Genomic DNA, 16278 nt, shown 5'->3' with positions numbered 1-16278 from the left:
ACACACTAACAAATGAACAATCCCTAATCAGAAATGAGGATTTAATTTCCTCTATATCATTTTTGGTATATTTTCATTGCAGCACCAAGATTGGGTTAGTAAGAGTCCCAGGGCAGTATATCTTTGACAACATTAATACAGTGACCAAGTTATTTGAAATGTTGCACCTCAGACAACCTTCCACTGGAACCTTAACTTTCACTAATAACATGGAGTGTTTAGCACAGTCCTGCAGAGATCAGAGAAGGTTGATGTTGTCACAGAGTGCAGCCATGCACCGGTGACCTGGGCCAGGTCATTAAACCTTATTTTGACAGGACTTTCTCCTTGCCTCTGTTCCATACCTGCCGAAGCAGCTAACAATACCTTCTAAGACGGTTGTGCACAGCGCTCACACACACAAACACAGCAGAGCACACACACGCATAGAATGTTTCTGAAAGAAAACAGTGAGGTCTTGTGAAAAGTAGTGTCATCTTAAATTTCAGCAACACAGTCAAACCTTTAGAGAGGCAATAACAGAACCAATCAATCTATGTGACCTAGTTGGCTAGCAGCCTCGGTAAGCTGGCCTTGCTGTGATAAAGCTGTAGCACACAGAATATCTCCCAGACCCTATTTTTATAAAGATAAACACTATTTCTTTGTAGAATGTGACGAATTACCAAACGGTGAATTGAGCCTGAACCTAAATGTATTCACGGTAAATGTCATTGTTTTTGTTTCGGGTAAAGCAAACTAAATCTTTGGTTAAGATAGCTGAATGTGGCTCTAGCTTTGGTTGGTGACATGGCTAATGGGAGGTGCCACTTTGTCTGTCATTGGCTGTTCATTTAATGGTCCTAACATCCCTTTGGAATGAAAGCCTCTAATGTATGTAACAGACAATGGCCTCAGGGGTGAGCTAGGAAACGGGAGCAGCCTAATGGGGAGAAGAGGGATGAGCTGGAATCATTGAGCGACCTTGAGTGGCATGTCAAGTGATATTACGTGGGTGGCTGGGTGAGTGTGTGGCGGGGTGGGGGAGGGCGGGGGGGATGCGTGAGACAGAGCAAGGAGGGAGAGGGAAGGTGTGTGGGTGTTTGTGCATGTATTGTGGTCATGGATTGTGAATGTACACCGACAAAAGCGAGGAGAGAAAGTCTCTGCATGTTCCTGTCTGAGCTTGTTTGCGAGTGTGTTCCTTTAAATATATATTGGGGTGTGTGCTGGGTCCCTGTATGTGTTGAAATGTGTATGCCACGTCCTGAAGCTAAAGGGGTGTTTGGCAGACGTTGCTTTAGCCCTTGCCTGCCACAGTGACATGTGCCGCTCGGGTCTTCCCTAGCCAGCAGGAGAGCTCATGATTTATGCTGCCAGGGCACAGAAATTCTGTTTCTCTCCATGGAAACGGGGCCGCCTGTCAGCTTGAGTAGTTTGTAAATGTAATAGGGGAATCTTTCTGGCTGCCACTCTGTGGAGCCTAGATCCTGAGCCGCTTCATCTGAACAGGGAAGCATAGACAAAGCTTGTTCTGTCTGTACACAGCTTGTGGTATCACTGTGTTAGCTTTGCATTATCCCAACTGTGTCCTATACCGCTTTCCAATAACAGAGTCAACATATGTGTGCATGTTTGTTCAGAAACTGAGCAAATAAGATTATATTTCTTATCTCACCGGCAATGCGACCACAAGAACAATGCAATACATATGCCCAAGCTAATATTGAACATGAAAAACTTAGATTTTGATTGGACTACAAAAATGATTGTGTAAATTCATTAAATTCTATAAATGAAATGTTTTTGATTATGGTCAGAGCTAATTAATGGTAATTAACTGAGGTTTTTGAAGGAAATGTTTGATTACTCCCTAAAGATAATTAGGCTAATTTATGTTTGTGAAAGTTTGAATACAATATAAATATATGTAAATAAAACATTTCAGCTGGACGTGTGGATGTGAGGTGAATGCTTCCACCATCCGTATCTCACTCTTTCTTGTTTAAGTCAGCTTCCAATTTAAAACATTCTTCTTGAATGGGTTTCCATTCTCCAGAAGCCCAGAATATCTCTGCTGAAAACCATTGAACCAGATCTTGTTCATGAGGAGCCCTGTCTCTCCCATACGTTTCTATCCACCCACAAATCAATCCCACTATGCAGATCACGGCCCACCGTCTCTCCTGTTCTTTCCTGAGAACAGAACTCTCATCTGCAGGGGTATGACATTTCAACAAACAATAAGAGGTTCATGTTTTTGATCAGAGATGGTGGAAGTTACTCAAAAACCTTCAAAATAACTTGTCATCTCTTGTATAGATGGAACCATCTGAATGTCAGATCAGCAAAAAAAATTGCTAAATTGACGGTCTTGTAACAGTATCTTCCATTGAGGCCTGGGAAATTAGGAATGCCCCTTTTTAATTGTTTGGAGTCATTACTGTTGTTGCTTCAGCCTTTCAGGGAGTTAATGATGCTATTCCTGAGCACACGCCTTTTTGATGTCAAATAATCCTCTCTATTAGGTATTGGAGACTTTAATTGGCCCCAGTGTAATTGTCCCTTCACAAAATAGAGACCTGAGCCAGCTCATTTTAGTTTGAGGAAGGGGAAAGGAGACTTAACAAACCACCAGCCCCTTGTGACTCACTCTTGAGGCTCACTGATGCCAAGCCACGAGAGAAAGGCCAGAGGCAGCTTTCAGAGTTGTTTTAAGACTCTACTAATCCCCGTAGAGCTGTGCCAACCTGTGTGCCAGGTTACCTGATGGGTAACCAGGCAGAATAATCAGAAAGACATGAAGGCAAACAGAAAGAAAGAGGGTTGTGATGGATGGAGGATGGAAAGGAAGGGGATGGGAAACTGTTTAAACATACTGTAGCCTTTCATTTCCTTCTGATATCCTATTTGTTTGTTCAGACACCCGCTCATTTGAACAATCGTGTGCCTCCCCTTGCGTCCCCTGTCCCTGATTTCTGCCCTGCTCTTCCTGCATGCCTTCCATTACTCAGATTATGCTGATTGATGCTGCTGCTGTCGCTTCATGTATACCGCAGCACGGTTAGTTTCAGACAAAGCCTGGCAGGGGCTTCCTATCCGGGCTGACCTGGACGTGGCCTGTGGCCCATGTTGAGAGGAGAGCCTTTCTGCTCTGATCACAGTGTGTGCAGGGGTCACCGAGGCCTCAGGCATTAGCATTGTGCAGAAACTGTGAAGTGGCATTCAGACAATGTTCTGAGCCTTTGACTTCTTCCTTCGCACAGGAGTGGAATTGATTATTCGTACTTTTTTTTCCTTTTACAGAAATAGCTAAGTAAAGTGAGTCATCTATGCCTGATAATTATTTTCTGTCAGCATAAAAAATGATTTTAATGTTCAATGTGGCTCCTATTTTCCTTGCATGAATAAGCACATCCACACAATTTTCACACAAACAAAGAAATATGGTAATTCCTATAAATGCATCACTTCAATGATTTATGTACTCGTGAGATTTGACTGCATTGTAATTATTAAAGAATCACACTTTAGGTAAGGTTTCAGATTTCTTCACAGGCTTGCACTTTAGAAAACATTGGAAGGCTCTCTTCAATCCTTGTTAACTTCCAAAGCACATTGCTTTGCTTTTCTCTCACATGATTATTCATTTCAGTAGTGGCAAGAACTTTGAACTGACTCTGTCCCCTGCTTCTTTCTCTGCCACAGGTTCACAATAGAAACTTGCTGTCACTAGACTTTGACAGGATCACAAGGACAGAAAAGGTTTATGATGACCACAGGAAGTTCACACTGCGGATCCACTATGACCATGCTGGCAGACCCACACTGTGGGCACCCAGTAGTCGCCTCAATGGGGTCAACGTCACCTACTCCCCAGGTGGACATGTGGCAGGGATCCAGAGGGGAACCATGTCAGTACGTATGGAGTACGACCAGAATGGAAGAATCACATCCCAGATCTTTGCTGATGGTAAATCATGGAGCTACACCTACCTTGAGAAGGTAAACAAGAGTTTGCTGCTGCTGGAAAATATCCCCTGTACAGATGGTAGATCATGTTGATTTCTCTGTTTCAGCCCTGAGGGATTTGTCAAAAAAAGTGCACTTAACAGGAGCTTTGAGACTGTGGTTCAAAGTTAACTTTTAATCCTCCAGTAGGGTTGGATAGTTTTGTTGCATATTATCCAATTCTGGCTTTAACAATTGTTAAAGTGTAATAAAAGCCTGTCTGTTGCTTTTGGCAGGAATTGCAGTGTTAGGGCATTCTGACAGTGCAGCTGTATCTTAAATAGCTTTGAGGAGCAGAACAGAGTAAATTAGTACTGTTTACTTATCTTTCAGGGGAACTTAACGGGCTTCAGTTTGCAGACTTAATCATTTAATATGAAAATGTCATTGAAAATGCCTCAGTGTTAGTCTGAAGTCAGTTTTCCAACTCATCACAATCGTTGAAACATAGACACCCTGTTGTGACAGTCTTAGATGCAAAATATTGTTTATTTACCCAGGAAGACCTCTCATAGGAGCCCGTTTTTGTGGACACTGTGAGAGACTCATTGTTGAGCCCAAAAGAGCCCCAAACACAAGGAACAAGAAGATATCTGTTTATAAAATCATGTCTTCAGGACATTGTAACATCAGAGGACTATCTGTAGATTTATTTTCAACCTTTCAAAAAAAAAAAATGTATTTCTTTATTTATAGCATGAAAGGGAGGAAATGGGTGGATATACAAATGTTCTAGTCTAACTTGCATGCCTAATAGGCATGTAACCATAAGAAATGTAGCTAACTTGACCTTTTTGGCCTACTTTCATGTTTTCTGACCTACACAAAGTCAATAATATACTGTACAGCATGCACACTATTGTAGGTATATACGGTAAGTTATATTATTACACATGTTATTACATTTATTTGCATACATTGAACACATTTATTTGGAGCTGGAAGTGCTACTCTTGCAAATTGTGTGAAAACATTTTCTCCCTCTTTTTCTTGCCAGTCCATGGTTCTTCTGCTCTACAGTCAGCGGCAGTACATCTTCGAGTTTGACAAGAACGACCGCCTTTCCTCTGTGACCATGCCCAACGTTGCGCGGCAGACCCTGGAGACCACACGCTCCATCGGTTACTATAGAAACACCTATGGGCCTCCAGAAGGCAACGCCTCCGTGCTGCAGGACTACAGTGACAACGGCCAGCTGCTACAGACCACCTACATGGGAACAGGCCGCAGGGTCATCTACAAGTACGGCAAGCTGGCCAAAATGCTGGAGATCCTGTATGACACCACTCGGATTGCCTTCTCCTATGACGAGGCAGCGGGCATGCTGAAAACCGTCAACCTGCAGAGCGAGGGCTTCACGTGCACCATCCGCTACCGCCAGATAGGACCTCTCATTGATAGGCAGATCTTCCGTTTTAGCGAGGAAGGCATGGTTAATGCACGGTTCGACTACGTCTATGATAACAGTTTCCGGGTCACTAGCATGCAGGCCGTCATCAACGAGACCCCCCTGCCGATTGACCTGTATCGCTATGATGATGTGTCTGGAAAGACGGAACAGTTTGGGAAATTTGGCGTGATCTATTATGACATCAATCAGATCATCACCACAGCTGTTATGACCCACACCAAGCACTTTGACGCCTACGGCCGGGTGAAGGAGGTGCAGTACGAAATCTTCCGCTCTCTCATGTACTGGATGATGGTCCAGTATGACAACATGGGTCGGATGGTGGCCAAGGAGCTGAAAGTGGGGCCTTATGCGAACACGACTCGCTACACCTACGAGTATGATGCAGATGGCCAGCTCCAGGTAGTCTCTATCAACGACAAGCCCCTGTGGAGGTACAGCTACGACCTTAATGGCAACCTCCACCTCCTCAGCCCGGGCAACAGCGCCCGCCTCACGCCACTGCGGTACGACCTCCGAGACAGGATCACTCGTCTGGGTGATGTCCTGTACCGGGTGGACGAGGACGGCTTTCTCAAGCAAAGAGGGAATGACTACTTTGAGTACAGCTCTGCCGGCCTTCTGATTAAAGTGTACAACAAGGTGAGTGGGTGGACCATCTCATACCGTTACGATGGACTTGGCCGGAGGGTGTCCAGCAGAAGCAGCGTGGGTCACCACCTGCAGTTCTTCTATGCTGACCTTTCCAGCCCCACCAGGGTCACCCACATGTACAACCACTCCAGCTCAGAGATCACCTCACTCTACTATGACCTACAGGGACATCTGTTTGCCATGGAGCTCAGTAGTGGAGATGAGTTCTATGTGGCCTGTGACAACATAGGAACCCCACTGGCTGTGTTCAGCGGCTCAGGCATCATGATCAAACAGATTCTCCACACAGCTTTTGGAGAGGTGTACCTGGACACCAACCCCAGCTTCCAGCTGGTGGTGGGTTACCAGGGCGGCTTATACGAGCCTCTCAGCAGGCTGGTCCACATGGGCCGCAGGGACTACGATGTCCTGGCTGGTCGATGGACTACACCGGACCACGAAGTCTGGAGCCGCCTCAACAGCAACAACATTGTGCCCTTTAACCTCTACATGTTCAAGAACAACAACCCCCTGAGCAACAATCAGGAGACTAAGTGCTACATGACAGGTGAGTCAGAGGGACACCTGATGCAGACAGAGTGAAACCGGTTCTTCTGAAATGATCCCTTTGATCACTTTGGAATTCAAAATTACATTGTAAAAATACCTTCTACCACATTAAAATAAAGTTCCTCTCAACATCAAAGTGAAAAACAGTGTTCCCACTTTATGGGTTGTTTTGAGCATCTTCACTGCTTTGGCTGTATTTTCTCCATGTCTTTCCAATGGCTATCATTTTCATTTGCTTAGTGCTGTAAGTGAACTACAGTGCACAGCAAAGTCCCCTCTGTTGTTCATTCGAATTTCTTCCCAGAAATATCACATCTTTCTTTGTTGCGTCTGTACAAGGGGGAGGTAATGGCAGTCGAAGCTCCCCAATGGAGACGAAGAACACAATGGGCCTATAGAGGCCCAGGCTAGGGGCTGCTGTATCAACCTCTGTTGTTAGAAGCACAGCCGCATTGGTAGAAGAGAGCAGTATTATGAGGGCACTCTACTGTCACGTCACTAGGCTAGAATACATCCTGGCAAAAATGGCCTTGTTGACCGTTATGACTTGTTCTCTGCTATTTCCAAATCTTAACTCAAAGTCCCCTAATTGAAAAGTTACTCATACAGTCTGTCTTTATGATTTTGCAAGTTGCATTAATAAGTATCTCCAGATATTTCTGAATAATGTATATCTCATTTTTTGAATGGTGCAGTTGAATAAAATAAGGTGCTATTTGCTGTATTTCTGCAAAAAGTTTGGCTGTAGTCCTCACTTAAATGAGGGGGGGGGGTATTCAGTTCTGCAGTCCACTAGTTAGAATTCCAAGCAGTGTTAGACACAGAGTGGGTCTGCCTCAATTGTGATTGATGGTGCTGACATTTCCATTCCATTCACTGAATTGCTATAGTCCTTTCGTTGTCCTCAAACAAATTCTTATTTAAAATAGCTTTGTCAGGTGGCACAATGTGGCATTACAGAGCTTTGACAAACGTGCACCCAAGTGTCAATGCAATCATTCTCCTGTCAAATATTGCTTGGGGCCAAAATATTGAGAGAAAAAAAAAGCTTTGAGTAATGTTCTTTCCATCATACCAATTGATTGGCACCTTATAAAGAGAGACATATTTCAGTGATTAAACAGCTGTGTGGTGCTGCTCCAGAGTTGACATAAGACAGCTGATGATCAGCATGAGAATCTATCCCAGATGCCACTTAGATCCAGCTGTGTGAGTTTTAGTGCGGCACCTGTAGCTGGGTGGAATCTGCTCTCTGCAATGTTGCCACAGCCTTGCATTATAGACTAATCATAGCTTGTCCAGTGTCTGACAAAAAATCAAGTGTCCTGACTGTGAGTGGAGATTACTTCAAGGAGACGACCACTCGACCTGCAGTGTCAAGCGTTTAGATTAATCACTCTCACTGAGCTGTAGGATCTCATTCAAACCAGAAATGTTTTTGTACTGTAGATAATAGTCTGTTTGCAATTAGTAATTAAATGTTTCTTGTGACACAATTCTTCTTCTGACAGATGTCAACAGTTGGCTAGTGACATTCGGGTTCCAACTGTACAATGTCATCCCTGGCTACCGCAAACCCAGCACAGATGCCATGGAGCCATCCTACGAGCTGGTCCGCACCCAGATTAAAACACAGGAGTGGGACAGCACCAAGGTAAACCTGTTTCCCCTGCCACTCGCCAGTCTAACAGCACACCTCGCCTTACACCTTCCCCACCCACGACCGCTCCTCTCCCCTCCAACTTCATTAGCAGGAAGCCAGGCTTTCGGTGTGCGGACGCCCAGGGGAGAGATGGTCAGACCAAGCCACAGCTCAGTGAGCCAGGTCTCAGCTTTTGGCCCTCATCTCAGGGAATGGGGTCAGGCTAAACAGCTCTTGTAATTGTCCTGCCATTAGGGAAATTCACTCCTCGTTCCCTCCACCACTGGCCATTGATTTCATCTCGGTCTTACACTCTCAGCCCGAGTCAAAGAGGCAGCAGACATGCTCTGATTCCTGCGTTTATCAGGACCTTTAAGTCGCCTCCAAGTAAACTGAATTATTGAAGAGGCTGCTGCTGTTGTTGTCTTGGGTTTGGTTACAGCCATGTAAAATGCCACCTATCAGGAGGGCTGAGGGGGTGGCGGGCCACATTAGCTTTATGCAGAATGTCACTCAGTTATACCTTAAGAGGATAGGCTTTCATGGCCATTAAGTCAATAAAAAGAAGAGCTGTCATCCTAAAAGCCCCTGTGATGATATCACTGCGGATGTGTAACTTAGCACCTGAAGCTACTAACTTTTTTAAACTTCTTTGCTTTAATTCACCCAAGTTTCTTTCCCATAGCCACTTGTTGGGCACAGCCCAAACTAAAGGATATTGTGACACGCATGTTCAGTGCGCAAGGGTCCAACCACTGTCTACTATTAAACCAACATTATTGTCTCTCGTAACTTCATCCTAACCATTTTAGTTTACATTATGTTCTCGTATGAAAGGTATTTTGGCCTTCTCTGTATTGCTCAAACTCTGTGTGCCCTATAGATGGAAAGACTAGCTTCTGACATATATTGAGTTCCCACCCAGGACGTTTCCTGATGTTTTACATGTTTCAGAGAAAGACCAGTTAAACGCAAAAATGGCACACATGTCTTTACAGCCTGCTATGACCAATTAGACCTGTACAGTAGTATTGTCAAATCAGCTTTCCTTCAGCCTTACCAGTTAAATACAGAATATGTAGCCAGATCCTGCTGTGAACATCTACCAGTAATGGACTCCAAAAGGATGGTTCCTATATGAAGCCTTAGGGACCCCCCATGTGTGCCTGCCCAAATCTCCATCTCCGTGGGGAGCCTCTGAACTCAGCCCAATGCCTCCTTCAAGGCAGTCACAAAGAGGACAGATCTAATTGAATTCAAAGGCGTTCCACATATTTCCATTTCAAATATTAGTTTCTGCTTCTGAAGAGAAATTGAATAAATGCATGAATGTCAGGGAGGATTCATTTATTTTCAGGCGTACAATTTCCATTCCACAAAAATCAGGTGATGATCCTGACAGATGCTTTGGTGTTTTACTTGACTGGTTGTCACCCCAGACCTGACAACTAGTCAATGCCTGTTAGGCAACACTCCACTGCCATTACTCACACATTTGCTAAAATTACTTAATTAATTTAACTGCTCTGAAAGGAATTGCTTTTGTGGAAATTTCACCATTGGCATACTGACATTTAAACTTGCCAAGTATCTTGGCAATATATCAAAGTATCTTTGATGTTTAATCTCATCTACGATGTTTACGAGAGATCTATTTTTACACTGGACCCCGGAGTGTTTACTGCAGGTAATATGTGAAAAGTGAAAGGGAAGTTAGAGATAATGAGTCATTATCCTGTGCGTCAAAGACATCATGATTATATGCTACAGCAAGGGCCACCCCTTCTGAAAACACATCTTCTTTCGAATTACACTTGCAAAAGCAGTGCTGAAGGCTCTGTTATTGCTATACCGCTCCTCGCTCCAGATAGCCAAAGCAGCCTAATTAAATGTAAAATTCTTTGAAGCATGAATTCAGCCCTTAAACTGTACACAATATATCCTGTAAACTGGCAGGATTTTACAGACCGAATGGAAATGTGCATGGCTCCCAATCTCCTCTCATCCAGGCTCATATTTCAGCATACAGCTGAAGCAGCATACAGATTGAAACATGGCATGAAGCGTCAGACAGAGGAGTCTGGCAGAGCACCAAGCGCTGTCGTGGACTCTGCGCAGTGCTGCAGGCTGATTGCACCCCATGCTATGTGACTGATGCTTCTGTGGGAGGTCCCAGGAGCCTGCTTCAGCAAAGTGGCAGACATGGTCCCCTTCCCCAACCTCCCTCAGGTAGCTGACCAGGGTCACAGCGCTAGCGCAGTAAACAAACATGCAGCGGCATGGTGTGAATTGTCCCTCAGGCCATCGCTCCCTCCCACTATTCCCTGCATCGCAGCTGAACCCCCTTCAGCCCCTTGCCAGTGGGGACGTGCGACCCCCACACACTCATGGGACTGACTGGCCAGAGAGGCTGGTCTCAGCCGCCAGCTCCCCTGCCCCCCTCCCATCCTCAGACCCATGTTCAGCCCAGAGGGAGGAGAGAGGGAACCAGAGGCCAGCAGAGAGACTAAATTAGACATTTGTGTTTTGGAGGCTGGGCACTTGACAAAACCTCCTTTTAGCCCCAATGGCAGCTTGGCGTTAGACACTGTCAGCAGGCTTGTTGTTCTGCTCAGACCTGTCTGGGCCGATGTCTCGCTGTGGCCACCCGGCTCCCATCTCATATAACTGGCCTAGCTCTAATGCCCTGTTCTCTGCAAGGAGCATATATTATCTCCTCTAAGAGTGCAATGAATTGGCTTTACATAAAGTGGAGGAAAAGGCCTCCTGGTCTCTTTGGGAATTAAGTAAATTCACAGCCAACTCATTCCCTTTTCATTCTGTATTTAGCCCAGTGTGGCTGTCAAGAGATTTATAATTTCCCATTTGTTTTACCCATAAGTTACTTGTTGCTTGTTCTGTGTCTATTGATCCTCCTGTCTTATGTTGACGGAGGATATAAGTGAAATACACAGTACCATATCATTGTATATATTTTGTTTATTGAAAAAATTATGAGTTATCAATGTGGTCTCCTTAAAGAGCTGCAGGCTACCAGTCAACATTATGTTGTTGTAATGAAGTCATCAGGGATCATAGCTTAGACTAATACATATTGAAAAGAACCATCCAGAGGTTCAGTCAATTTGTATTTTACTTAGCTGGTGGAGCAGAACTAAGAAGGCACATTTGTTCATGACTTTAGGATTTGTTTTTATAGAATGTATTACATAAAAGATATTTTGTCAGGGATTGGAAAAAACAAGTAGCGTGCATTCAATGCAATGGCAAAGCTCTGAATCATTTACAACCTTCAAAACATGTAAAAATGTTGTCGAATGATCCATATAAGAATTGTAAACATGAAAAAGAACACCTTATGTTCCAGTGTCAGAATATGAAATATGAAACGTTTGAAGTGCTAATGTAGCAACATGATTCTCACTTTTGGAAAAGGAGCAGCTGAATCTAGAAATAATAGTCGGTGTCTGGTTGCATTTTTCCTCCAAAACCATTAGGAAATAGAGCTTACACCAGAGTATAAGCCAAAGAGAGGTGTGAGGTGCTGGATGAGTAGAATATTTTTTTGCAGAGAAGGCCTGTCAAAATGTATAAATGGTAAAAAGGAAAATGTAAGAAAATGGGAGTTTCATGCCTTGCTAAAAATAATAACACCAATGTTGTTTCGTTTCATTATGTGAGTCAAAGGTTTTAGGATGTTATGACTAACTCAGGCATTGTGTTGTTTTGCAGTCTCTCCTGGGTGTGCAGTGTGAGGTTCAGAGGCAGCTCAAGGCCTTTGTGAAGCTGGAGCGCTTTGGACAGATCTATGGTGCCGCCAGCGCTGGCTGTCCTCAGACTGAGGGCAAGACGCTCTTTGCCTCTGGGGGCTCAATTTTCGGCATGGGCGTGAAGTTTGCCATCCGAGACGGACGCGTCAGCACTGACATCATCAGCCTGGCCAATGAGGATGGACGTCGCATGGCGGCTGTCCTCAACGATGCCTTCTACCTGGAGAACCTCCACTTCACCATTGACGGCGTGGATACACACTACTTTGTCAAGCTTGGCTCTGTGGAAGGAGATCTCTCCTTGATTGGCATGTCTGTGGGTCACCGCACGCTGGAGACGGGAGTGAACGTGACCGTGTCTCAGGTCAACGCTGTGCTCAACGGCAGGACTAGGCGCATCACCGACATCCAGCTGCAGTACGGCCCGCTGAGTCTGAACACGCGCTACGGCAGCAGCGTGGATGAAGAGAAGGCCCGGGTTCTGGAGCTGGCCAGACAGAGGGCCGTGGTTCAGGCGTGGGCCCGCGAACGCCAGAGACTGAGGGATGGAGAGGAATGTTCCCGCCTCTGGACGGAAGGAGAGAAACAGCAGCTCTTAGGCTCGGGGAAGGTGCAGGGCTACGATGGCTACTATGTGGTTTCAGTGGACCAATACCCAGAGCTGTCAGACAGTGTTTACAATGTTCATTTTATGAGACAAAGTGAAATGGGCCGAAGGTGACATGAAAACCTGGCACCACTGACAAACTCAAACACCATATAAGGACTACTTGCCAAAGACAGTTGCTTACATGACCACTTTTTTGTTTCTTTGATTGTCTTCAACTTGTTTTTTTTATATCGCTATATGAAAACACATGGTTGTTATCAGTTGCACTGCATTAAGAGTTGAGTGCCCTTCTCCTTTTAAGATTCTTCAACAGTATTTTCCCTGCAAGTGTGGCTGCTAGAAGATGACATTTGGACGCCTATGACTTATGTTTGCGACTCCATTTCTCTGTCCCTGTTGCTGATTCTGTTCAAAGGAATCTAAAGAGTATTGGTAATGCATTCCGTACGCTGGCTCTCACTCTGCTGCCAGTCTAGCAGATTGTTATTCACAAGCTTGCTCCGTTCTGCCTTTTGCTGCGCCTCAGCCAAGGAGAGACCTTCTCTTTTAATCGCTTGTTTTTATACTTGAAGACCCCATTCCTCCAGCCATTGATAAATAGCAAGTCTGCCGTCCATAGCTCCCTCATCAGGACCTCAGCTGAACTTGTCTAAGCACCGACTTTTGTGTAATGTCTCGTAATGTTACTTTTTAAAGAGAAGCCTGGTACTCATTTGTGGTCCTAACCAAGACAAGCTTTGAAGGCTCTAGTGCACCCCGACAGAGCATGCTGACAGCCTCTCAGTGGACTTTATACTGATTAAATGGCTGAATCAAAATGATGGTAATGCAGACAAAAGAAATATGAAGTCACTTTATGATGATTTTGTGTGATTATTCTTTACTTTTGTCTGGGATCTGCTGTCCATATAGAAAAAAGAAGATAAAACTGTACTCTTTATTTGACTGTGGCCAGACAACTCTATTATGAAAATACTAAAGCCAACCCTGTAAAAAAGATCATATGGAACTAAAATGTCCATATCACAACAAAGGATATTTTATGGGAATGGTTTTGAATTACCTTTGGTTTGGTTTTATAAATAGCTATATGAAATAACAGTATAACAAATGTGAATTGAGAAATGTGAACTATTGTCCCTTTTATTGCTAATTGTTGTACTTGAACAATACTTAAGGGTGTATCTACACTTTGAATAAAGTATGAATATGTTTGGAAAGGTTATTTAGTTAAAATAATTACTTGTGTGTTTTTTTGTTTTGTTTTTTACAGAAGATGAAAGAATACATTCTACTGATATACAGCAGTCTAAAACATACATGAATGACAGTGTTTATTTTAGTAATGTACTTTCTGAGCAGTATTTCTCTCTATATTCATCCTATCAAGTATGCTCTGAGTGGAGAGATTGTCAAGGTGAGAAAAGATAAATTGCTTAAAAAACATCTCATTACTAAAACATTGCCAGGGTAGCCTTATTAAAACATTGACTGCAGGACTAGTTGGCTGAGCATTGTATTGTGGTGCAGTAAAGAACCATGAATAGCCTTTGCCCTAAGGGCTGCTCAGGGGTCAGTATCTGAAGTGCTCTGAATCTTTAGAGATGGTATCCAGCAGGACCCATGGCTGCTAAAATGCATTAGACCTCCAGGTGTGTTAGTTCCACCCTGTAGACAAAATGTCTTAGATACACGCAAACCTTGGAAATCATCCTTTTGGACATAATGAGGTCCCTCTGATATGGTAGCTCCGGCGTCTAAGTCTTTCAGAAAGAAAAAATAAAGGGGCAATCTTTTTAAAAACATAAATCCAGTGGATTTTGGAGGATGTTAAATATGATGAGAAGGGTGTTATTGGTACAACAGCTGGTTCTTTGGTCGTTGTTAAGATGGTCCACTGACAATTTTTGTTACTGCAATCAAGCACCTGACAAAGCTTATCGGGTAATTAAGTGTTTATCTGTACAAAAGTTAAGCATTCAGTACACAGTATTGTTTGCTGTTGGTTGATACCGTGACATTGAAGGAACATTTCCATTGTGGAATATTGCACTGAGAACAGTTGCTTCATGAGGCTGTATCTTTTTCTAAAGTTAAACATTTTTGAGTTTCTATTTGTCAACACTGTGTTTTTAGCGCTTCTCCTTGACCTTGTATATAAGAAACAACAAAATAAGCTGTACATTAAATGCAAATGTAGACACCTTTTAGAGCTACAGCAGTGATCCTGTGTAGTCTTTAGGTTTCAAAATAAAAGGAATATTTTGTGTTTACACTTTGTACTAATTCATTGTGTTTTGTAAGCTGCCGTCCTCAGCGCCTGTTTAAAAGGGTCAGTGCATGTAGCTTTGAATGTTTGTTTCTGTTAATGTGTCAGATCTCATGTAGTACACAATACACTTACTATTCCACACTACAGTGCAAGATGTATTTTGCTAATACACACAGAGTATGAGATAAGATTGTTGTCACTATAGGCCATGGGGATGAGAGTGATTTCTTTAGTAATTCAGTGCCTAAAAGAATTAACTGGGTATTAAAGTAAAGACACAATCAAATGCATTATGTGGACCAGGGCCTTATGTGGACCAACCCTTTTATATTAGTGTGGAAAGGCACACATACTGTGTGCCTCAGGACTCTTCTGACAGTGTGGCGATGGCATGGGGCGTCTGTAACATTTACACTCACTGCAGGCAAGGATAGCACTTTGCCCAGAGGGAAGCTTGATGGACTGTTTTACCTGTGCACACAACACTCTGTTGTAACTCTCTACACTGCATTGATCAGAGGAGGGGGAACAGTGCCTCTCAGTATGAGGGATAAACAGCATGGGACATGATTACAACCTTGATATTTACTCTCCTACTCTGAGTAAAGTTTGAGTTAGTGAAGAACTGGTACAGAACCAAAGCTCCCTCTGGGCTGAGAGTCGTGTATTATGGTGGCAGCTTTGAGGTGAACCTTCTGGCCCATGGTGGAGTGGTGTCTCTTAGGAAATGAGGAAGGCCTGCTGACTGAATTACCGTCATATATTGAAATGGCCCTTGGCAAGGATGAGTTTGATTTTGATCGTGTGAAAAAGGATAAACACATAATTCCAAAAACCATTTATTTTGCTCTGCTATTATAATTTGCACTGCTAGTCAAGTCGAACACTTATTTCCCTTGATTATGATTTTTTTTCTGCTTTCTAATTTGGTGAACAGCATTTGCTATTTTCTGGACAGCTATCCTGCGTATCACGTTGATTTACTCTGGTCCCCGGTTGTGGTTGCAAAAACAGCAGTCTGCTGCACAGAACAATCATGCTATGTTGTCGACTGAGACTTTGCCTCTCTCACTTTACAATGGCTGACATTTAATCAGGAGAGGAAAGTGACCACTGGCCTACATTTTCCTTGAATGTTTGTCTTACCTTTCAATATAACCACCCTCCCTCATGACTCTGATCCCTTTCTTAAGACTGAAACTCAGGTGATTTGTTTTCTTCTTCCTCTTTTTTCCTGCAGATACTGAGGGATATCTACAGATTACTTTCATGCTCCATCTGCTTCCACTTGGTGATAATTTGAGCACTCTGAGCACAGTGTGGGGAAAGATCTGACAAAAATGCATGCCATTACTCAGTCACTAAAAGGCTGATTCCTAC

At 43.6% G+C, this 16278-nt stretch overlaps 1 protein-coding gene across 3 annotated transcripts in view; it reads left to right on the top strand.

The window, feature by feature from the left end:
- tenm4 (teneurin transmembrane protein 4) overlaps positions 1-14797 on the top strand; it is a 92128-nt gene extending 77331 nt beyond the window's left edge. For all 3 annotated transcript variants that reach the window (XM_084674515.1, XM_084674514.1, XM_084674516.1), the window contains 4 exons: positions 3688-3984; positions 4988-6602; positions 8116-8258; positions 11979-14797. In XM_084674515.1, the coding sequence (XP_084530641.1) occupies positions 3688-3984; positions 4988-6602; positions 8116-8258; positions 11979-12737 (2814 nt within the window). In that variant the 3' untranslated portion in view covers positions 12738-14797. The remainder of the gene's footprint in view (positions 1-3687; positions 3985-4987; positions 6603-8115; positions 8259-11978) is intronic.
- The last annotated feature ends 1481 nt before the right edge of the window (positions 14798-16278 follow it).

This window comes from Hypomesus nipponensis, chromosome 15 (genome assembly GCF_054491055.1).
Source record: "Hypomesus nipponensis isolate SF chromosome 15, ASM5449105v1, whole genome shotgun sequence".
NCBI lineage: Eukaryota > Metazoa > Chordata > Actinopteri > Osmeriformes > Osmeridae > Hypomesus > Hypomesus nipponensis.
Note: the sequence above shows the minus strand (reverse complement) of the source record. Positions and strands in the feature narration are given on the sequence as shown.